Below are 23,559 nucleotides of genomic sequence, written 5' to 3' on the forward strand. Positions count from 1 at the left end.
GTTCATTTCCTTCAGGGTAGTGATTGTGTTCAAAAAAATTTTAAGGGCTTTAGCTTTTATTAGAGCAGTGGAAGCTTGGTATATTGGTTGAATTTTTTCTTATTTTTCCTTAGTTTCTAGGTGCTTTGGACATCAAAGATCCTGGCTTTAGACAATCAAGCTAGGGTTTATGATTTTTTCCCCTTGAAGTAATACAAAAATATCTTAGTTCATTTCCTTGAGGCTAGTGATTTTGCTCAAAAATATTTAAAGGCTTTAGCTTTTGTTAGAGCAATGAAGCTTGGTGTTTTGGTTTGATTTTTTCTATTTTTCCTTAGTTTTCTAGGTGCTTTGGACATCAAAGACCCTAGCTTTAAACAATAAAACTACGACTTATCATTTTTTTCCAAAAATAATACAAAATATCTCAGTTTATTTCCTTGAGGCTAGTGATTTTGTTCAATGATCTTTATTATAAGGCTTTAGTTTTTCTCAGAGCAATGAAGCTTGGTGTTTTGGTTTGATTCTTTCTTATTTTTCCTTAGTTTCTAGGCACTTTGAACATCAGAGATCCTAGCTTTAAACAATAAAGCAGGGATTTATGATTTTTTTTCCAAAATAATACAAAAATATCAATGTTTATTTCCTTGTGGCTAGTGATTTTACTAAAAAATCTTCAGGCTTTAGCTTTTATTAGAGCAATGAAACTTGGTACATTGGTTTGATTTTTTTTCTCATTTTTCCTGTTTCTAGGTGCTTTGGACATCAAGGATCCTAGCTTTAAAGATTAAGCTAGGATTTATGATTTTTTCCTAAAAATAATACAGAAATATCTTAGTTTATTTCCTTGAGGCTAGTGATTTTTGATGGGATTTTTACCATCTGCAAAAGTAGAGATAAAAACATTTAAAAATACTTGCAAGAGTACAAATTAGTTGTAGTATAGCAGCTCAAGCAATGTCGTTCTCCACAGGGATTGAATGAATAATTTATGTAAATACCAAATCTTAATTAATTATTTGAAAACAAAGTTTGAAGGAGGTTGATTTTATTACCTAAAATATTAAAAACGAATTTAATTAAAAATAATTAAATAAACTAACAAAGTAAAGAGAACGAAAGAAAATAGTTTTGAAAATAGATTTGAGCACTAGGTTCCACCGTCACCTTAACAATTCAATGTAGTTCTTCCAATTACTTACGATTTACGCATGCATATTTGAAGGTTAGGTTTTCCTAAAATATATCCTACTTGGAACCTCCAACATAGAACGTATATCTAACATGTAACCTGTCCGTGGCGTCCAGATTGAATGTGAACATGCAAGACTCATTAAGTTATGTGAAAACCTTTTGAAAAACCATATAACCCTTAAGATGTGTCGTCCATTCTAAGAAGTGACACATATTAACCACAAGAAGCCAGCGTCAATTTCAGGACATCCCTCTGCCAAAATTGCATCAAATTACTTTTCTAAATATCCTAATGGTGGCCAATCATCAAGACAATTAGATAGTTTAAACCGATGATTAATAATTCAAAACTTGCATGCATAATATCATAAGCAAATTGAAAAGAAACTACATATTCTTGCTATGGCTCTTGACCTTGCCCAAGCAAACGAAACTAGTTTTGAACAATCATAAAATATTATTATTAACATGGATAGAAAACACCTTGAAAACAAACTTGAAAAGCTCTCAAGAGCAGTGCGTGCTTTCTCCTTTTTCGTCTCCTCCGTCATTTTTAACCCTAATGGCTAAAAAGCCTTATTTGCTGCATTTTGTCTAGATTGTCTTACAAAAATGTCAGTGATTAAGTGGATAGGCTTCTGATATTTGCATGCCTAAACTCCATCGACTTACTACCCATTACTATATTAGTTAGCAGTGTTGGATGGCTAAGTTACCAAATTTATTGTAAATGTAGACGCCAAAATGAATGAATTGTGTTTTACTTGGTTTTTCAATTGTTTGTTTAGATGGCTGCTAAAATGATGTCTGCGGTCGGATTCGAAGGAATTCATTCTGGTATTGGGCACAATGGCAGGGTGGCACTGCCAAAGCAAGTCAATGTTCCAATGAAAGTGACAATGCAGCAGTCACTTCGGTCTCAGTTGGTCGTCAAGAAGCACAATTTGGAGGTGAAAGCCACCAATAACATTGGCACACAGACAAATGATGAGAATCCAGATGTTACCATCACATACAAGGTAGCTGTTTTGGGGGATCTCTCAAGAGTTGTGGGCGGAGCTTTGATTGATAGTGTTAGCATTGCGGGCGCTGACATATCAATCTGTAAAGATGACTTCAAGGAGGCTGAGCTTGGTGGCAATGTGGAGGAGTTAAAGAGGTGTTTACAAGGTGCCAAAATGGTGATAGTGGCAGCAGGCATTTCCAGAAATGCTATGAAGTTCACTTATGATCAGATGCTAGCATTCAATTCTCCCATTATCGATCGTACGATCAATGCCATCGCCCTTCATTGTGCTGATGCTTTCATATGCTTCCTGACCCAACCAATAGAGCATGCAATGAGGTCCACGGCAAAAGCCTTGAAGTCAAATATAGGATTTGATCCATTAAAGCTCCATGGTTTCTGCGTTACTGATCTGTCCCAGTTTAGTTTTAAGATAGAGGAGTATTACTATAAGTCCAAGACAAATATTCAAGTGCCAGTAGGTATGGAGGGTTATGCGTTGGAGTGCATAGAGCAAAGCGAGATCAGCAAGTTTGGTCGCGGAACGGGAACGCTTTGGCTGGAAATTTCTGTTGCGAAATATATCACAGATTGCATCCGGAAGCTGATGCTTGATAACAAGCCCTGATAAGGGAGAAGGTTTCATTTGGTCGATGGGAAGGTCGTCTGCTTTTGCTTCTGCTGGACTTTCTAGGTTGTAATGCTTTTCATTATGTTATGTTGTATGTTGTACGGTGGCAACGATGTCCTTTGACACGTCGGTTTTAGGGCATGTTTAGTACCACTTTCCTTGATAATATTAGCAAAATCTTAGGTAAGTAGTCTAATTGCAACTGAGATTTGAACGAACGAACAAACGAGACCAACAGTTGCATTGCGTCCGATTCGTTCCCCTAAACCAGTGGTCCGATTTCATCGTCATCAGATTGACTTCTATCTAATAGACGAATGAAATATCCTTCATGTTTCGAGTAAATAATATTAACCGACTATTAAGAACTGAGAGCCATGAAACCTCAAGGCAATATGACTGTGCTGCTTTGAGTTTCATCTGGTCACCATGGACTGCGAACCGTTCGCCTGAAAGTTTACAGCTGCAGCCAGATTGTTGGTTGGCAACCATCGCAAGTGCCTTACATAACCTAAGAAGAAGAAGAACGAACAAACGAAACAAACGAGACCAATAGTTGCACCGCATCTGATTCCTCATTCTAAACCTGCTGCTCGAATTAAACGTCATGGGATTGACTTCTGTCTAAAAGCCCAAGGAAACAACAACATTCATTATTAGAATCCATAAATTCTCTGCTTAAATTTGTATAGGGGTCCGTCAATCCCAAGATAGAGTCACAAAGTTAACATTCATGATACAGTCACAAGTTAAATTGACCTAAAATCAACTATACATAAATCACTCCTTCATGACTGCTTACAACCTCAACGATGCGGTATACTTTATAAGCAGCTCCATTCCCATCCTCTTCAAGTATCCTGTGGGATGCCTCCGGACTCACAACAAGAACCATTCCAATTCCCATGTTAAAAGTCCGTCTCATCTCAGCCTCTTCTACTCTTCCAGCCTTCTGGATCCATTTGAAAACTGGTGGGACTTCCCATGAGTCTTTATAAATGACCGCTCCTAGGCCCTTCGGGAACACTCGGGGTATATTTTCTGTGAAACCACCCCCTGTGATATGAGCTACTCCTTTGACACCTCCCTTGCTTATTAAGTCAAGGACCTGCATGTTTTAGTGCAAGGCAATAATAAGTTAACAAAAAGCTCAATGACGGGAGCATTTTCATTTTGATTGTCAGCAGCTAGTTATTTAGTCCTGCAGAAATATGCATCTGCAGAGCATGATAATGGGAAGCGGAAGTAGGGTTTGATCGATGTCGACCCTACCTGATTAACATATATCACAGTCGGGACCATCAAAGCTTCGCCAAATGTAACACCTTCTCCCCCAGGCAGTTGGTCCTTGAGAGAAACCCCAGTATCAGCAAGAACCCTGTAAAGATATGGATGCAACAGTACTAAGGTAGGGATATTTTTCCATGAGTAGTCGAGTCAACCAACCCGCCGGCGAGACAGAATTTAATCGCATACTCAAGCTACGTGCTATAGACTACATACTATCGTATGAAAAGAGCTAACGAAAACTGAACGTTAATTTTTTAAATATGTAAGAAGCTGAATCGCCAACCTTCTCACAAGAGAGAAACCATTGGAATGAACCCCGCTGGACGGCAGGCCAATGATGACATCTCCGGGAGCAATGTTTTTCCCATCAATGATCGAATCCTTTTTCACAGCTCCAACAGCAGAGCCGCCCAGGTCATACTCGCCGTCTTTGTAAAAACCCGGCATCTCTGCAGTCTGAAATCGTACGCAATTATCAGCAACACATGTATAACTTACAAAAAAGTTCGTATAAATTGAGGCAAACATTAAGATTTATTCCCCATGTTGGGAAAGATTTATTCTCCAGCTTACAGAGTCACAGGGCAATTATTAATGGCACAATTCAAAATAACTAGTTAGTCGCGAATACCTCTCCGCCTGAAAGTTTACAGCTGCAGCCAGATTGTTGGCAACCATCGCGAATACCTTGTATAACCTAAGAAGAAGAAGAAGAAGAAGAAGAAGAAGAAGAAGAACAGTGCAGTTATTGGGCATGATAATGTACTTATGCAATCCAAGAGCTTAGGCATTGTGCGTGCGTGAAGTCTACCTTGACAGCGATATCTGTTGGATTGGTGGCCAAATTGTGGTGGTCCACTTATTGACCCAATTGCCCGTTAAGTTGTTTTGTTTATTTGGTCCATGTGAAAGCCACGGGGTGGTTTTCTTATTGTTTTAATTGGCAGCAACTGCTGCATTTGTTAAAGAAGCCGAAAGCAAGAAATAAGAAAATGATGAAGGAACATCATGATGAGGAAGCATCATGTTGTTTGTTGAATGTTTGTTCCTTTGTTTGGCTATAGGTGGTGCTTTCGGCTTCTCTTTGAAACTTGGCACCCCATGTGCTTTGGCAGAGAGCAGTGGGCAGAAAGCATAAAGAAGCATCCAAGGGGAGAGCATTCGGCTCTCCCATGGGAAAAAGTTGAACATTTTATATTAAGGCATTTTGTTATGCCTTATGGTAAAAGGGAGGGTGCGGGGGGGGGGGGGGGGGGGTGCAGCGGAGCGGAGGATAGCCAGGGAAAGCATTCGGTTCTCCCATTTGAAGCTCTTCTCCTCCTTTGTTAGTAATCACTCAATCAAAGATATTTGTGCTACATTTTGTGGCTTTTGGGGGAGAAGGAATTTGGTATATGTTTCCATCTTCTCCATTTGTTCTTTGTGAGAGTGAGAGCTATTGGGTGTATGTGGGCTATTGGGTTTGAGAGTTAAAACTCTATTTGTAATCTCTTTTTGACATTAGTGGAATTTCCTCGCAGTCTCGGAACTGGATGTAGGCTTACGCCGAACCAGTATAAATCCTTGTGCCCTTTTTTTTGGATTATTTGTCTTGTCATATTTTGCCGTATTAGCTTTGGTTTCATATTTGAAGCTTCCGCACAACAAGTTGTATCAGAGCTCTGGGTTTTGACTTGGGGCTTTGTACAAGTATGTCTATGAAACCATCGAATATGTCGGTGAAATATGATATTGAAAAATTCAATGGGAGGAATGATTTTAGCCTTTGGCGGGTTAAGATGCGAGTTGTGCTAGTTCAACAAGGGTTGCTTAAGGCGCTACAGGGTGTGGAAGCCTTGCCACAAGATTGGTCTGCTGAAGAAAAAGAAAGAGAATTTGGTGTTGTGGGTACTCTTAAATCTCTCCACTACATATGGAGATTTAAGAGTTTGTAAGGATTCCTTGTTATGATTTGAGAAAGTTGCTTAGTAGCCTCTATGTATGTTTGTGTTATGTCAGTTGCTCTTCATCGGTGTTTTTTATTGTTTTAGATATTGGTATGGTTTTGCTTTTTTTTGGTAAAGTTGAATTCAGTGAGGGCCAATTTGTTGAGTTCTGCAAGTTTGGATAGTGAGGCACCACACTATTTTGGATACACCACATGCACTGCAGAACATTTGTGTGGAACCCTCGTGTAGAAGGCAAGTTATATGCTTTCTAACTTTGTTTGGGCTATGGACATTTGGTTGGATTTGTTTGCCACTGCTATTTGGTTTGTTGGTCTCCATCATCTGCAATTAGTTTTCTTGAAGACTCCAGTTGAGGTATGGTTTTGGATCTCCTACTGATTATTTGAATTTGAAATTTTGGTTGTCCTGTTGGTGCTCATGTGATGATGGTAAACTTGAGTGAAGGGCATATTTTCGTATATGGTATGTGAGACTTTGTTGCCAAATTTGTAATCAGTTTTGACTTGGAGAATGTGCCATGCTATGTGAATGAGTCTATTGGTGTAGTTTAAGACCATGGTGTTTGTGAGCAGGTGGAGTTCATTGTGTGTCCAACTTTGGTATGGTGTACTTGATCTTTTGTTGGTGATATTGAAGAATCACAGTTCTTCGTTTGATTCACTTTTTGTTTTGATCAAGGCACTTATGGTTTGCAAAATTGGAGAAGACGGTAGAGAAATGGTCTACTTTTGTTGGCTTTGGTACAGTTTGAGTCGAGGTGGAAATTGTTATGAGCACTGGTAAGTTTGGGGAATTTGATTTAGTTCCCGTTGTCTTTAGTGTGTACTTTGGGTGCTTATGGTGATTGTTGATTCGACTCTTTGTGATGCTGTGTGGAAATTTCCCAAAGGTGGAGATTGTTGGATTTTGTGGTTTGGCTCATCATGACGCTTTCGGAATTTGGCCAAGGTGGAGATTGTTGGATTGGTGGCCAAATTGTGGCGGTCCACTTATTGACCCAATTGCCCGTTAAGTTGTTTTGTTTATTTGGTCCATGTGAAAGCCACGGGGTGGTTTTCCTATTGTTTTAATTGGCAGCAACTGCTGCATTTGTTAAAGAAGCCGAAAGCAAGAAATAAGAAAATGATGAAGGAACATCATGATGAGGAAGCATCATGTTGTTTGTTGAATGTTTGTTCCTTTGTTTGGCTATAGGTGGTGCTTTCGGCTTCTCTTTGAAACTTGGCACCCCATGTGCTTTGGCAGAGAGCAGTGGGCAGAAAGCATAAAGAAGCATCCAAGGGGAGAGCATTCGGCTCTCCCATGGGAAAAAGTTGAACATTTTATATTAAGGCATTTTGTTATGCCTTATGGTAAAAGGGAGGGTGCGGGGGGGTGCAGCGGAGCGGAGGATAGCCAGGGAAAGCATTCGGTTCTCCCATTTGAAGCTCTTCCCCTCCTTTGTTAGTAATCACTCAATCAAAGATATTTGTGCTACATTTTGTGGCTTTTGGGAGAGAAGGAATTTGTTATATGTTTCCATCTTCTCCATTTGTTCTTTGTGAGAGTGAGAGCTATTGGGTGTATGTGGGCTATTGGGTTTGAGAGTTAAAACTCTATTTGTAATCTCCTTTTGACATTAGTGGAATTTCCTCGCCGTCTCGGAACTGGATGTAAGCTTACGCCGAACCAGTATAAATCCTTGTGCCCTTTTTTTTGGATTATTTGTCTTGTCATATTTTGCCGTATTAGCTTTGGTTTCATATTTGAAGCTTCCGCACAACAATATCAACATCAAGGCGGCCTGTAGCAAAGTAATCCTGGAAAGATAATGGCTTCGCCCCACAAGTAACGATATCATTGACATTCATGGCAACCTGGGAGTTGAACGAACGAACGAACAAACAAACGATAGAACGAATATAGTCTGGGCATTGGAAAAGCAATTATCCAAAGAAAATAATATGTATATAAGAAACGGAGGTGGAAGATTACCAAATCAATGCCAATGGTATCATGAATTCCAGTCTCAAATGCAAGCTTAAGTTTAGTTCCAACGCCATCCGTCCCGTGAACAAGGCATAGGTCATCTGTTGTTGAGGAATTATCACCATACAACAAAATTCAAACATTAATTAATTAATTAATTAATTGATTATATACGTAAATTAATCATACGTACCGCCGAGTATCTCATCATGGACAATACCCCCAAAGGATCCAATTTCAGGAGCCATGGCTTTAATTTTATCAACAAGCGCCGTTCCAGCATCTATATCTACACCAGCATCCTTGTACGTCAGACCTCCTCCTCCGGAGGCCTCCTGCTCCGAAGACAACACGCGCCGGCGCTGCGAAATTTTACCAGCTGATGATGATGGTGAAGACAGAGAGAGAAACCCAACTGATGATGATGATGGCGGCAGTCTGCATGGATGGGCTCCGGAGTAAGAGGATCTTAGCCAAGACGCTTGGAAGGCCGTGATTATGCCGTAGGCAGCCATTGTAAATTTGCAACAGGGAGGCCGACGGTTGTCTGCGACGGAGGGAGCTGGAGCGGGAGCGGGATTGGAGGGAGCGCTCACCTGATATCACACGAATGACAAACCCTAACCCTAACACGCACGCCTAAGTTGAGTTCGACTAGCTGGCAATTTCCGAACTCCCAAATCAGACCAGTCCCATTCGTAGGGTCCCCGACACGACACAAACTAACTTCGACTTTTGGGCAATGGGCCGAATTCAATTTCTTTTGGCAGGAATCCGGATTGTGGACGGATTTTTTTTTATGGGAATTTTAGGAATTGAAATCGTATATTGTGCGATTAAAATTTATTTTAAATATTTTTCTTTAAAATTAAATTTGAAATGTATTTAACAAAAATTAACTGTATAATATACAATAAACTAATACAATTTATAAATCTCTATTATCCTCACCAAAAGATCCGGAAATCATCATGTTGACTTTTGCAGTGCTTTATACACATTAGAAAACAACGGTCTATACAAAGAGACAAAAACAATACTGTTAAAAATCATTTCTTTTTCCTTTATTTTGTTTTTCACCTTAAGTTGTGTGTGTATATATATATTTTAACAAATAATATTATCTACATTAAAAATGTGGAAAGTCAATAATGTAATTCGAATTTACTTTTAGCGATAATCAAATTTAAGATCTTTCACTTACAAGTAAAAAGGAATACTACTAAACCGTAATACTGAACGACATCTCTTACCTTATGTTTTTATGACTAAATACTTCTATGATTAGGGATGAGTGCGGATTGATTTGGTTTGATTTAGCCTAAGAAGGTGTAGTCAAATTAGAATTTGATAGGATTGGATAGTATTTTAATAGATTTTAAAATCCAGGTTTAGTCACTTATAATTTTAAAAGACCTTAAAATCATGATGTAGTCAAATTAGGATTTAAGAGGATTTTAAATAATACATCTAAATCCAAATATGCTACGATTGTAATAGGAGATGGATTTTGATGGATTTAAGGGTAGAGGTATAAATAACAAGGGAAATTTTAAGAAAACTATCTCAAAAGTAGGATTCTCCATGGACTATTTGTCACCTCATGTTTTTGATACAATATTTTATAATATTGATACAAAAATTAATGTTAAATTGTGAGGTGTCAGAGAATCCATAGAGATTCTCACTTTGAGAAAGTCCATAGGGAGTCTTACTTTGAGAGAATCTTAGCATTTTCCAAATAACAAATAAACAATACAACCTTCAGGATTTCATGACTAATTAGTTTTCTTTCCCTTAAACTTACATAAACATACACACACAAAAAGGAATAATACTTGCATTCCCTCCCTAGGAATGAACTCATTCTTCCATTTGCACATAACGTATTTTAGCCATAGAAGTTTCATAATCATAACAGTCTAGTTTTTAATCTTTATTTGAAGATTGTCCTTACAAAAAATTATTCAAATTAGAGATCGTTAAGTCACCCAATTATATCAAATATATCAACGATGTAGCTATCAAGTAGCATATTCATTCTCCCGTTTGCAAATAACATATCTTTGCCATAGAAGTTTCATAACCAGAACCATTCAATTTTCTAATCTTCATTTGAAGATCACCCCTCATTAAAATCAAAGATCGTTAGGTCACCCAAATGTATCATCAAATATATCAATGGTGAGCTACTAAGAAACATAATTATGATGAACCGTTCAATTTTTTAATCTTCATGAAGATCTTCATTACAAAACAATAATTTAAATAAAAGATCGCTCGGTTACCCAAATGTATCAAATATATTAACGGTGTATCTACCAAGTAACATATTCATAATGAACTATTGATTAAACTCATACATTCGATATTATCTGCACTAAGGGGTAAAGAGTAGACTAAACCTCACAATAGGCTAGCCATAACAATTTGATTCAAATTCGGTGAGAATCGAACTTAAGACCTTTAACTTACATGTGACGAGCAATACCACTAGACTCAAGAGCATTTGCAAAGGAGCTAGCAAAAATTTTCTTTAAAAGTGTACCATGCTAACCCTTTTGGCAGTTTTATGCTACTTTAAAAAGTTTGTCACTCCAACCCACTCTTCAACAACGCTTCAAATTTTATCTCACTTTAAAATATTAATATTTTAACTTTTTTTTATCTTGCGGGGCTCATATTTCATTTTAATTATGTTGCGAGACACGATTTGCTAACATGAAAAAAGTATTTACAAGGTCAGTTGCTAATTCTTTAATTTACTAATTGAGTTGCTACCTCCATTATAGATGCGTTTTTCCTATGTGACATAACAGATCTAATTTTGCTGCCCAACTGCTAGCTCCCCGAGCGAGCAATGTTTATGTTCAGTAGGTAGCTACGTAACAATGAAACTGAAAATAAGATTGCCTCTTTTGGTTCCATCATTCTTTTGCCCACGTAAGATTGGTGGACAAAGATTTGTCCAAATTGCTTGAACAAGAGAAATCCCTAACCAAACACCAACAAGTTCGGAGAAACATACATTCACGACATTAGATGCTTTATGTTATGAGGCTTCACTTAAAAGTCATCTCTTTGCTTTATTTCTTCAACATCCAACATAGAAAGCAATACATTTTGAATTTTTCCTACATAAAACGCCTACCTAACGCGATCGAAGACATCTTTCCTGACTTCGTGCAGCAGTAAGGAAATATCTAAAATGTCCAACACGCGTTCAGTGCTATGTTACATAAATTTGAACCGCACTCTTCAACCAGAAACAAATATTTACAGGATCAAATTTCATCAAGGAATCAACACATCCGTATCATGAAACGAACGCCAGTAACGTTACAGACTTGTAGAACACGAGGCTGCGTTGGAAGTACACAAAGTACTGAATAAAACAAGCAAATCTTGAACGCTAAATCCCCTTCCCCCAGCAGTAGAGACAAATTAGAGAAACTTTGATAGAACTTGGCAAGATGTCCAGAAGGCTTTTGTGGCAACCCTTATGATTACAGGGTTTTGGTATATCCTGTAAATAACGAAAAAAAGGGAGGTCAAAGAAGAGATTTAAATTAGGAACGAGACACCGATTGCTGTCTAAAGTTGCACTAGTAAAAGTTCAGTAAGTAAAAATCGTTAAATTATGAGAGTAATCCAGAACATGCTGCATTATGAGAGTAAGTACCTACCCAATGGCAGTTGCCCCCCACGATGCTACATTATAAATAACTTTACTTCCGTCCCATGCCTTACGAAGCTTTCCCTTCTTATTTTTCACTGAGAATGTTTTGCTAAGGGCTACACAAGAATAGGACATCTAAGATTCCATTTGTAAAATGCGGACACCAAATCTAATCAAATAAAGCACAAAATGTATATAGTACTACAAGATTTGAAGCTAGATTTTTCTATATCCGTGTAAACTTACGAAGTAATTTAAAAACAGGTTTTAGACTAACCTTTCTGAAGTTGATTAGGGGTCAATTCCTGCAAATCAGACAACAACCAATTAAAAAGAGTGGATACCTCCATCCAATCCAATTTGGTGTATGAAACATGCTCAAATGACCACAAAAGGCTACATATGCACAATTAAAAAAAATCTGCCGAAGGTATTGACATGTCAACAAGTTAAAAATTCTAACACTAGAGCTAATGCGTAATAGTTCATTAATTATGAATTCAAGGGTTTGAACCTCTTAATCTACTTGCATTGATCCACACGGTAAATGATACATGTAAGTACTAGCAGCGACAAAAGATGGAAACTACAAACGGAGTGAAAGCTAAATTTTTTAGGGTCTGTCATGGTCTAATGATCATTAGGTCATACATCACACACCAACCTGCTTTTTAAAAGACTACCAGATAGACTAAAACAAAAAGACCATGAAATGTCACTAAGTAAACTATTCTTTATGGTACTCCTAAAAGAGATTAAAAAAACATGCTTTTACATAACGATGATGGGCTTTAAAGCAAAAGCAAGAGTTAAATATCCACCTAACAGAGATGAGATGTCAAGATGAAATGATAGGCATAATCAGAAAGGATCAATTTAGAAACCTAATTGGTATAGACAGATTGAGAGTGGAAGCAAATAAGTGCAAATAACAAGAAGCTACGACTATGTATTAGCATCTTATCCATGTCAAGATGGTATAATGCTAAGGTGTCTGACGAGTGAGGAAAATATAAATTTAAAAACTATGTAGGGAAACATTGGGAGTGGCATCTATGAGTAATAACTGATAAGATACAAGGAAAATAGGCTACCGCATAGATGACCCCTAACAAAAAGGAAGAATAGTAGTAAATGTAAAAGATCAAAAGGCCAACCAACACTATCATAGATCAAGTAGTACAAAAATTTTAGGACATATGCATGCCCATATATTCACCATACAGGTCAAAGCCAAATACTAGACTAGGATGAAACTAGGACCAAAAGTGGGGCCAAAATTTTCAATTAGCATTATGCTTGTTTAACCCTAGCATGTCCAGAAAGCAGGATAAATAATCAATCTCCATTTTTCTTTTCTTCATTCTCTTCGTAAAACGAAGATGGATACGGCTTGCACACACTACCGTCATATAGGTGGAACTTTCTCAGTATACGTTAATCATGGTGTTTTTTGCTTTTTTTGCATCTGCGTCAATCATAGTTGTGGTAGTAAAACGAAAAAATCAAATGAAGTTATGCTCAGCAGACTTTCAAGATACCTTAGTCTGTTTAAGGGACAACAGGTATGCAGCCATAAAGCATGCAATACCCTCTACTATATCTTCTTGCCTAACAAGAACGTAGTCTTCTTCACCAAATTTGCTATCCTCATCTTCCCATAGATCATTCTCACTAACCAGATCCCACGTATTACCTTCTTCTGCTGCCATACAAGAACAGTTCAGCAAGTACACATATAGAGAACTCGATGTCTAAAATGCAATTATCTTTGGATTACCAGGTATATTTTGCGGAACTGATGCTTGTGCACTTTCTAGCTTTTGAAGGAAGTCGGGGCATTCAACTCTAGATTTAAGAAGGTTGCATAACTGCATCAAGATGAACATGGTATCTATGTTAGAATATGGAAAGCTTTCATAATGAAGAGTACACCATCCCTTACTAGGAAATAAAAAAATTAACAGCAAAAGCAATACTAGTGATACGAGGTTTCAGTTTGGACTAGACAACTTTTGAAGATAACACCAATTTCTTCAGTGAAGATATCATAACACGAAAAAAAGATAATATGAGGTTAGCATAGAGGAATCAGACGTCCACTGCGTAGTGCCAGATTACATATTGGTTGGCAGATATATTGTTTTACAGAGCCAATCAAAGCAACATAGTTATCAAATTCGAGAAAGTCGATCATGAAAAGCTACATCCTCTAACCTTATAAGAAATAACGGTCCACACTCGACAAAGTTATCAAACTCGACATCGCCATTAACCATAGTAATCAAGTATGAAGCTCACAATTAACTACCATTCACCATAGATTGAACCGGGAGCAGCTCGATTGCTATTTAATTCAATATCTATGCCAAATAGTCTTAAAATCTAAAGAATCACCTGAATCCCAATTTCAAACTCCAAACCAAAATTATCAAATTTCAAGCTATGTGCATATAATTCACCTCCAAAAGGCCACAAATTCAACCCAAATCAAGCCCAAAACCTCCCAATTCCCACACAGAACCCTAAATTCATCAAAATCATCAACAATCCATACCTCGTCGGCTTCGCAGTCAGCCAGCGAACTCGTCGATCCCCTTCCCTGTCGGCGGTCGTCGTCAACGGCGGCACCACGAGAACTGTTATCGTCGTCATCTTCGTCATCATACCCATCATCCTCCTCGTCAGCACCCCCAGTTGTACCGAGCGACTCGAGCGCCCTCTGGCACTGCTCGAGCACCGCCTGCAGAGTCTTCCTCTTCACGCGGAGCTGATCCTTGTGCTGCGAATCCACTCTCCTCAATTTCGCGTCGGCCGAGGGCTTCGTGCCGGAGACCTCGACCTCGACCTCCATGGCTCTGAGCTTCGTAATAATTTAGAGTCAGTTGCAGTTGTTGGATCGGTGAGGAGGTTGGAAGGAAGAAGATTTTGGGGGGTTTCGGTTCGAAGATACTTGTCGGGCGCGGCAGTTAGTGTTGCAATGCAACAACATGATTGATTAAAAATGTACTAATGGTGCTTTTATTTTTGTTTAAAAAATAGCTTTATTATTGTACTTGTTTTTGTGGGATTTGGTTTTCGAAGCCGTAGAGGAGAATATACCAATACCTCATATTTGTACCTCAAAGGCTCAATGAACCAATTGTCACGTTTACAAATATTTTTTTTTATTATTAATAATACGACTACTTAATTATACAAAAGATAAATCATCAAAATTTCGAATCAACGATGCACAAACAAGTAAATTCTTAATCATGTTTTTACTTGCAGTTAGTGTTGCAAGTAAATACTTAATTTTGACAGTGTTCACTTTTTTGGGGGTCGGAAAGACTCAAAAAAGCATTTCAGCCTTTCCTTGGTCATTATTGTGCGATTCACTAGTACCAAAAATCAAATACAGGAGTGTTGTGTGGTTACGTGCCTGAAATTTGTCCCTAACCATTAAGCTACTAGGGGTGATTAAATATATTTGCTTGTTAAATTAGTTTATATAAATTTGGACTACATAGGATAGGATGACAAATGCTAAAGTCTGTGTTTGGTTCCGTGGAAGGGAACACATCCCACTCACATGGAAATACGGAATGGTTCATTTGTTTTGTAAAATAATGATTCTCTCTTTGTGATGAGCTGAGCGGGCATATTTTTGGTGATTGAATTATTGTATAGTTTGATCTAGACAACTAAACAAATGTTAGGCAAATCCTATTGTCTAACGACAACATTAACTAATCATAATCAAACTTCATATTAGGATTCACTGTTCTTCTTAATGTAAATATATCGTTACATAAATTTTTTTTATAATTTAATATGGAGTACATCATAGTATATTAGGAATTTCATAGGTGGGACCACCTAAATCAAGGTCAATTGTGCAAACCAAACTGAATAAATGTGTAAAGCATCCATTCTTTAGATCGGTATCGATCACAATATGAGAGCGAGAGCAACTAGATTTGCCTGAAAACGGTCGATGCGGCTTGGAAACGGCAAAAGAATGGATTGAAATCATCGGTGCAGCTTGGATGGCAAAGATTGCAGCGGAGAGTGGAAGAAGAAGGGAAAAAGAAATTAAAAGCCCTAAATCATAAACCACGTCATTTTGGTTGTTTTGGTTTGGTCCAACTACTGAAATGAAACAATTTGTTTTGGTCCAATAGCTTCTTTTTTAAGACCCAGTGAGCCTTTGTTTATAGGATTAGAAAACAAGACCCCAAAATTAGTAAAACTTTTGGGCCTAAAAACATTACAAAACACCTGTAAGTGCTATAAAAGAGGCTAATTATATGAGTAGACCTAACATTCGTATCATATCCGATATCTTAACGGATCGTATCGTTTAACACCCGTTAAAGTAAATGGGTAATATGATCTGATCCGAAATTGACTCGTTAATATTATCAGGTAATATGACCCGACCTGTTATCTGTTAAGGAAAATACTTACACAAGTGGATACCACAAAATCTTATGTTATACTTAATGAAAGTATAAATAAACTCTAAGTGTTAGTCAATCTATCATTTTGATAGGATACGAATTCTCCAAAACTAATTTCAACGATCCAAACCGTCAAACTTGTTTGTATATGCTTGGAGATCACATCAGCAAAAAATCACAAAAAAAAAAAAACATTCAAAGATCAAGTAACAGGACAAAGCTTTTCAACGGTTATAAACAAAAAATCAAGATTTAACGGTTATTTTAACTCCGATTTTGATGAATTTTTACAGCTACACTCCTTGAACCTCTATGAATACAATGAATGAATTCGATCTTCAATTTAAAATATTTACACAAGTGGATACCACAAAATCTTATGTTATACTTAATGAAAGTATAAATAAACTCTAAGTGTTAGTCAATCTATCGTTTTGATGGGATACGAATTCTCCAAAACTAATTTCAACAATCCAAACCGTCAAAATTGTTTATATATGCTTGGAGATCACATCAGCAAAAAATCACAAAAAAAAAAAAAACATTCAGAGATCAAGTAACGGGATAAAGCTTTTCGACGATTATAAACGAAAAATCAAGATTTAACGGTTATTTTAACTATGATTTTGATGAATTTTTACAGCTACACTCCTTGACCCTATATGAATACAAAGAATAAATTTGATCTTCAATTTAAAATATGGATGTGGATATCACAAAATCTTATGTTATAATTTATATACTTAATAAAAGTATGAATCAACTATAATATTAATAATTATATACATTAATATAACAATTTTATATCCCTAAAAAGTAAAAACTATAATAATTATATAATATAATTATATATATTAAATTAAATTTAAAAATTGATGACCATTGGATCGGCTGAGATTAAATCTCAACCGTCCATTTCATAATTATATATATATTTTTTTTTATTAAAATACTGCAGTGAATTCAGTGCCTATTCATCAAACAGAATCTGTAGATGTTATCTTTGAGGTAACCTAAGTTTGTTTTTATTTACTTTATATATTTGTAGATTGTAGTATTAGTACTATAATAAGTTTTAAAATTATATTTGAAATTGACATGATGCATGATTTTTTATGATGTAGGATTTTGATAATAATTATGATGGTTCAAGTTCGATTGAAAAAAATGAATTGCAGAAGTATTTGGAGGATAAAAGAATAGATAGAAAAGTAGACATAGATGTTCTTTCTTGGTGGCAAATGGAGCGTTTTCATTATCCGATACTTTCTCAGTTAGCACGAGATGTGTTAACGACTCTCATTTCAATTGTTGCATCAGAATTTGCATTTAGTATTGGGGGTAGAGTACTAGATCAGTATCGTAGTTCATTGTTACCAGAAATGGCTCAAGCTTTGTTGTGCACACGAGATTGGTTATTTGGAAAAGGAGGTAATATATTTTTATATGGTATAGTATTATTATTTTATTTCTTTTCATAATTATTTTGGTAAACTTTTCATAATTTGAATGATTTTTAATGTTTGGTTTTTCTATACTTAGTTTATGCGAAAGAGAGTTCTGACGTGGAAAACCTTATTGAAAACATCTTCAACATAACTCTTAAAGGCAATAGATCAAGCCAAAGTTCCAATACAATTTCATGATGATCGATGTAAATTGAAGATTTTGTAAATGGAGGTGTAAACTTTTGAGAAAGACTTACAATCTTAAAAACAAAAATTCTTTATCCTTGCACATTTAATATTTGTAATAGATTAGTAGTGTATGTATTATTTTTTTATTAGGCTTTTATTTTCGAGTGTAGTTATAGTACTTGAACGAGAAATGTTTTAATGTTTTGAAGTAATATTTATGTGGCAATGTGTGGTATGTGCAAATTTTAAAAAAATATTTTTTTTCTTAACGGGTCATAACGGGTCGGGTCACTTTACCCGTTCGGTAAAGTGACACGACCTGTTAAGGACCCGTTAAGATAACGGGTGTGACACGACACGACCCGTTTAGATAACAGGTGTTACACGAAAACGACATGAACACGATAGACACGACCCGTTTGCCAGACCTAATCTTATGCAACAGAGAATGAACACATCAGACTTAGAGAGAGAAAGAGAGAGAGAGAGAGAGAGAGAGAGAGAGAGAGAGTTCTTAGAGAAGAAGTAATCTGTTTTGTATTGATTTTTTCCTTAACTATTTACATTAACATATATTAACACTTCACAAATTGTAAATAAACCCCACATACTTAATACACCCACATTTGCTTTTTCATTGAAAAATTATCTTAATACACCCCACATACTTTCCCATAATACCCCTACACCCCACATTCTCAATATACACCTTATATTTTCTATACATCCCACATTTTCTATACACCTCATATTGTCCAACTTGCCTCTCAAACTGTAAACAATATTGTTCAATGCTTCCGATGAATGCATCTCATCAAGCAAGTCATGTAGAGCGCCACCTCCAAAAATCGATTAAGACTCGCCTCCGCAACATTAACAAGACCGAGCGATGCATTTGTGTGCATAAATTTCATGATGACGAGTCCAGCTAGAAGTTGCTGATCTGCCTTCACAAGCTCTGATATAAAACAGGGGAAGAGTATTCTTCTGAAAACAACGGCCATTTCTCGTTTTGCACTTCGGCTGCTTGAAACTTGCAGGATATGTTCCCAACCAAATAGTAGCTATAAATGAAGATGTTTCTCAATCAACATGTTTGTAGTTTCATTGGTTAGGGTTTTGTTCAACAATGGATGGTGTGAGGGTTTTGATAGTTGAGAAGATAAATAATATGCTAAAAGTGATTTGGGGTGTATTTAGAATTTTTTTTTTTTAAAAAAGCCTAATAAGGTCAAAATTATCATTGCATAGTAAGGTAAATAAGTCATTTAATATTAAATTTAATGTGAGTTGCATTCAACATTTTGTGGGATGCTAATATAAAAAGCCTTATAGTATTTATACAACTAAGGTAGCTATTTAACAAACTCCTAACTACTTGTCTAATCTTATGACACTGGTCAAGAGTATAACCCTTAGATTGATTACTCCTTACAAACCGGAGTTTGAGGCAGCCAATCTGATTAACAGTACTATTCAATATTGTGAACTTCATCAAGTCACAAGAAATGAAGCAAAACAGTGTGCCACCTCGTTAGAGTCGATGATTGACTTTGCCACCTCCACGTTAGGAAAAAACTGTTCGAGCAATCGCAGCAGAGGTGGAAAAAATAGAGCTGAAGTACTTAATAACTCCTGGAGTGAAGGAGCTGCCAGGCAACAAATTCACTGTGTGTCATAAGGTGACCTATGTGCATGCCGTCTTCTACTGCCATGCAGTTGAAAAGATAAAGACTTATATGGTGGCTCTGCAAGGAGTTGATGGGACAAAAGCTAAAGCAGTGGCAGCCTGCCATGAAGACACATTCGGATGGGCCCTTAATCATTATGCCATCAAAGAGCTCAATGTTGAGCCAGGAACCGTTCCCATCTGCCATTTTCTTAAAGTCGAGGATGTCACTTGGGTTCCAGACTAAAAACCCACTTGATTGGATCCGTCAATCGATCGGTTCTTGTACATGATCCATCACTTAGCCCATACAAGTTTTGGGTTTTGTATATCCTCCAGTAATAAAATGAACTTTATAAGACTGATCAGTTGGTTGTTTATGTCCGAGACTACTTACTGCCCACACACACACACACACACACACACACACACACATGTACATACATACATATACACACACACACACACACACATATATTTATATATATTCATTTGCAACGCAAAATTCTTCTTATAATATGAATACGAAAAAGAAAACAATAGAGTTGAGATAAATTAAACTGGAAATGATTTTCAATAAGCAAGGGACTGTGATAAGAACAAGTATAGGAGAGATGCTTTGAAAAAACCAACGAAGCTAACCTAGAGAGGCAATGATAACAACCTTACACCATTAGCATTCTAAAAGCAAACAAATCCGACGAGAAAAGTGGCCAGCAGCTATTATCTCATGATTTGAAAAACCAAGACCTTCTTACAATGTTGTTTACTTACTTTATTTGCTAACTAGAAATTGTTGTCCGCACATTGCTACGAAATTAAAAATTCTATGGAAGATCTGTTGTAAGTCCGATATCTCTCTCTATCTCTCTCTTTTTATTTGATATTAATTTGTATGAATTGTTAGGATAGTGAATTATGTGAGTTTTTTGTATTTTTTGTTGTGATTATGGGGGTGGGGGATGGTGTACGGTGGTGGGGTGGGGGGGGGGGAGGATAAGGTGGGTGGGTGGTAGGGTATGGTTGTGGGGGCGGGGTTGTACTTATTTATTTGTTTTTAACAAATGATATTATCTACACTAAAGGAAAGAAGAGTGGGTGAAGCCTCACAATGGGTTAACAATAATGTATATTAGGTGTTCATAGGTGAAGGTTTCCGGGTAGTTATTTTAGGTTGTAAAATTATGAAAGTTTTAGGTGGTAAAATTGTGAATTTTTTTTGTGTAATTGTGAAATTTATGAAAATTTGTAGGAAAATATGAAAATTTCGTAAAATTGTAGAAATTTGTGAAAATTTGTAGGAAAATATGAAGATTTAGTAAAATTGTATACATTTGAGAAATTGTAGGAAATTTGTGGAATTGTGATTTTTTTTCCAACCATCGCACTTGATCACCAGTAGCCTCCGCTTCTAGTTAAAGTGAGTGGTCGGCCCCCAGTGCCACCTAGGTGGCCAGCAGGGCCCAGGCAGCCCGTGTTGAGTCGGCAGCAGGTAGGTCCGACTCTGAGAATTTGGGGACCCTAAGTGAAATTTTGAAGTGGGGCCCTAAAGTTTTCTGGCCTTTGACTCTTTGTGCATTGATATGTATGAAAAAGAATTCGCTAATTGCATAAAAAGTTTATTTCTACATTAAATATCATTAAAATTAATATCAAAATAAAAATGATATACATACTTAATATTACACGCTTTACGTTTTTAGGCACAAATGTACTAAGTGTTTGCAGTCAAGAGTCTAAGATTGAGAGTGTTTTTTTTTTTGTTATTTATTTTTCGAGGGTACTTTCAAAAGCAAATGAGAAAAAAATGTACTATGTGTTTGTAGTCAAGAGTCTAAGATTGATAGTGTTTTTTTTTTTTTTTTGTTATTTATTTTTCGAGGGTACTTTCAAAAGCAATCAAGAAAAAAAATGCATTTGAAAGGATTGGGGAGCCTCCACGATGTTTCGAACTATCCACCTCAACAAAAACAGAGGGGACCATTTCCACTGCACTAACAACTCAATTGTGAAATTTTTTTTACGTTTATATATTTATATGTTATACAGGATATATAAAAAAATTGGGCGCCCCCGGAAGCTTGGGGGCCTAGGTGACCGCTTTCCCCGGCTACCCTTAAGGCTGGCCCTGACAACATGTTTTAGTAGTTCAGCACCATTGGAGTAGGTGGCGCAATTTTCCAAGCGCCCTTACAGCCATAGACGCCACAAGCATGTAGCCTCATCCTATCCCACCTTACTTATGGCAGTCACAGCGCGTACGCCAATTTGGTGATCGTGCATCATGCAGGGGATAGAGAGCTCCTGCCAGACCGAAGAGTAAAGTTCAAGGGATCTATAAAGGTTGGCGAGCAACGGGATCACCCGGGTAACATATAAGCGAATCTGTGTTGATTACTTCCCGAGTCACAGTGAACGAGTGATAAGGTCAACAATTTGTTCACCCACAACATAGGTGCCGTCATCTACACCAAGTACCCCATGGTCGCTGATTTTTGGAAGACATGCATTCCCCAAGTCCATGTCGAGATGATTAGACAGCTTTTAGTAAGTATACAACTTTCTTAATTTATTAATTTTTTTCCTTATTTAATGTAGTTTTAAACCTTTTTTTATATTATTTTTTGTTGAATTTTAGGCCAACTTTGAGTGGAACACGGAGGAGAAAACTGGGTGTGGATGGAGCGGTATAAGGAGTAGAAGTACAAGCTCCACTGCTACTACATGACTTGTCGGTTTCCTGATGTAACTCTTAACGATCCATTGGAGGAGTTTCAAGAAAGGATAAACGAGTGGCAGCAGTTGTGCACTCATTTCCCGAGCGAAATTTTTTAGTAAGTTTTATTTCTATTTTAATTTTTAGTTTAATTTTTTTTTAAATGTTATGTTTAATTAACTTTTTGTAATTTAAAGCCTAAATCAGCGGCAAATAAAGGTAAATGGGAGAAGAAGCCGTACCTTCATCACTCTAGTTCTCGTTCCCTATCTTACCAGGTCGAGGAATAGGGGGAGAGTGGGCATTTCTCCGAAGTGGAGGTTTGGGGGTAGACGCATGCCAATTATGGCAACAAGGTCACAAACGACATTTTATTTAACTATTCCGTTCTACTTTTAAATTTAAATTTCATACAATAAAAAATGTTTAAATTATGATCGATAATCTTAATTAGTTTCTCTTTTTGTTTTAGGTTTCTATGACTCAGAAGAAGGACGTACCTTGCCAACCTCTCCAGTAGCAATTGGATGTGCATATGGATGAGCTAACATCTGATCTAGAGGTGTATCGATAGTTGTTGATGGATGGGGTTGGGCGACAGAAAGGCAACGAATTTCGCAACCTTGGAGGTGGTCAGGTTTCTAATGTTGGGGGTTCTTCTTCTTTGTCGAGCTCTCATCCTTCGGCTAACATGTCTTCCAGACTTTAGCAGGTGAAGATAGAGCTAGCGCGCCAAAGAGAAGAATTTAAGCACCTGAAAGAAGAAGTTCTTCAACAGCGAAAAACTAATGCGCACAACTGAGAAGCAATGTGCCTCTACATTGTTGGGGTAGCCCAATCTTATCAGCTTCTGGCATTCGCCTTCCCGAGCCCTCGAGCGACTTTCAGGTGCTATTCCTTTTTAAAACGAAAATTTTAAATTAGTATAATTAGAATTAAATAAATTATTATCTAAATATTGTTTTTAAAACGAACTTTTAAAAATAAAAAAAATTTAGCCCGATGAATATTTTTGTCGAGCAAACTTTATATTATTTTTTTACTTTGGTTTTAAACAGTTGGGCTGATGTCATTTTTGTCGGGTCAAGTTTTTAACATTATTTAATTTGTTGCAGGGCAACAAAACCTCATAGTCGGGCAAGATAGTCAATGCATGTTTACTTGACGAATCTATTCATCAGGCAAACCCTGTTTCATCTTACAAAAGTCTATTTTTGTCGGTTAAGGCTTTAAGCTATGGGTTTTGAGCGACCAGTCTTTCTCGATGAACTTCCATCGGCTAACTTTTATGGTGACAAAAACCACTTACCGGGCTAGATTTTAATGAGGCACGTATCCTAGGCTGGTCATATTATATGTGTTCTACTTTCTTCCCGAAGATGTTTAGGTTTGACTT

General features: G+C 36.9%; 3 protein-coding genes across 5 annotated transcripts; 1 reads left to right on the forward strand and 2 right to left on the reverse strand.

Moving 5' to 3' along the window:
* The first annotated feature begins 1,961 nt into the window (after positions 1–1,961).
* LOC125476083 (malate dehydrogenase, chloroplastic-like) lies at positions 1,962–2,807 on the forward strand. Its single transcript, XM_048581816.1, has one exon. The coding sequence runs from the start codon at positions 1,962–1,964 to the stop codon at positions 2,805–2,807; it is 846 nt and encodes a 281-aa protein (XP_048437773.1).
* A 628-nt stretch (positions 2,808–3,435) lies between these two features.
* On the reverse strand, positions 3,436–8,761 carry LOC125475953 (phosphoribosylformylglycinamidine cyclo-ligase, chloroplastic/mitochondrial-like). The gene is made up of 8 exons (XM_048581433.1): positions 8,211–8,761; positions 8,024–8,118; positions 7,818–7,905; positions 4,912–4,925; positions 4,732–4,797; positions 4,384–4,556; positions 4,083–4,188; positions 3,436–3,918 (listed from the first exon to the last, which is right to left on the reverse strand). Exons 1-8 carry the CDS (start codon positions 8,530–8,532, stop codon positions 3,580–3,582), a joined length of 1,203 nt encoding a protein of 400 aa, XP_048437390.1. The 5' UTR covers positions 8,533–8,761; the 3' UTR covers positions 3,436–3,579.
* Positions 8,762–11,078: 2,317 nt separating this feature from the next.
* On the reverse strand, positions 11,079–14,599 carry LOC125475954. Of its 3 annotated transcripts, none has more exons than XM_048581436.1 (6): positions 14,254–14,599; positions 13,477–13,567; positions 13,238–13,398; positions 11,974–12,001; positions 11,704–11,812; positions 11,079–11,543 (listed from the first exon to the last, which is right to left on the reverse strand). In XM_048581436.1, the coding sequence occupies exons 1-6, from the start codon at positions 14,548–14,550 to the stop codon at positions 11,462–11,464; spliced, it is 768 nt and encodes a 255-aa protein (XP_048437393.1). In that variant the 5' UTR covers positions 14,551–14,599; the 3' UTR covers positions 11,079–11,461. The 3 variants fall into 3 exon arrangements, with proteins under 3 accessions (XP_048437393.1, XP_048437391.1, XP_048437394.1); XM_048581434.1 differs by having other exon boundaries at positions 13,238–13,401; XM_048581437.1 differs by having other exon boundaries at positions 11,700–11,812; positions 13,238–13,401.
* Between the last annotated feature and the right edge of the window lie 8,960 nt (positions 14,600–23,559).

This window comes from the organism of the source record quoted next, unplaced genomic scaffold, assembly GCF_019419815.1.
Source record: "Pyrus x bretschneideri cultivar Hongxiangsu unplaced genomic scaffold, Pyrus_bretschneideri_v1 Contig17, whole genome shotgun sequence".
Classification (NCBI taxonomy): Eukaryota; Viridiplantae; Streptophyta; class Magnoliopsida; order Rosales; family Rosaceae; genus Pyrus; species Pyrus x bretschneideri.

What these genes read in the sequence shown, in the direction of transcription:
- LOC125476083 (XM_048581816.1), top strand. Translation starts at nt 1,962, where the DNA reads ATGGCTGCTAAAATGATGTCTGCGGTCGGATTCGAAGGAATTCATTCT.
- LOC125475953 (XM_048581433.1), bottom strand. Translation starts at nt 8,532, where the DNA reads ATGGCTGCCTACGGCATAATCACGGCCTTCCAAGCGTCTTGGCTAAGA. An exon ending in GGTTTCTCTCTTGTGAGAAG is followed by an intron (nt 4,189 to 4,383) that starts GTTGGCGATTCA and finishes ATATCTTTACAG; the next exon opens with GGTTCTTGCTGATACTGGGG. An exon ending in CTGTGATATATGTTAATCAG is followed by an intron (nt 3,919 to 4,082) that starts GTAGGGTCGACA and finishes TAAAACATGCAG; the next exon opens with GTCCTTGACTTAATAAGCAA.
- LOC125475954 (XM_048581434.1), bottom strand. Translation starts at nt 14,550, where the DNA reads ATGGAGGTCGAGGTCGAGGTCTCCGGCACGAAGCCCTCGGCCGACGCG. An exon ending in CCCTAATCAACTTCAGAAAG is followed by an intron (nt 11,813 to 11,973) that starts GTTAGTCTAAAA and finishes ATTCTTGTGTAG; the next exon opens with CCCTTAGCAAAACATTCTCA. An exon ending in TGGGGGGCAACTGCCATTGG is followed by an intron (nt 11,544 to 11,703) that starts GTAGGTACTTAC and finishes CGTTATTTACAG; the next exon opens with GATATACCAAAACCCTGTAA.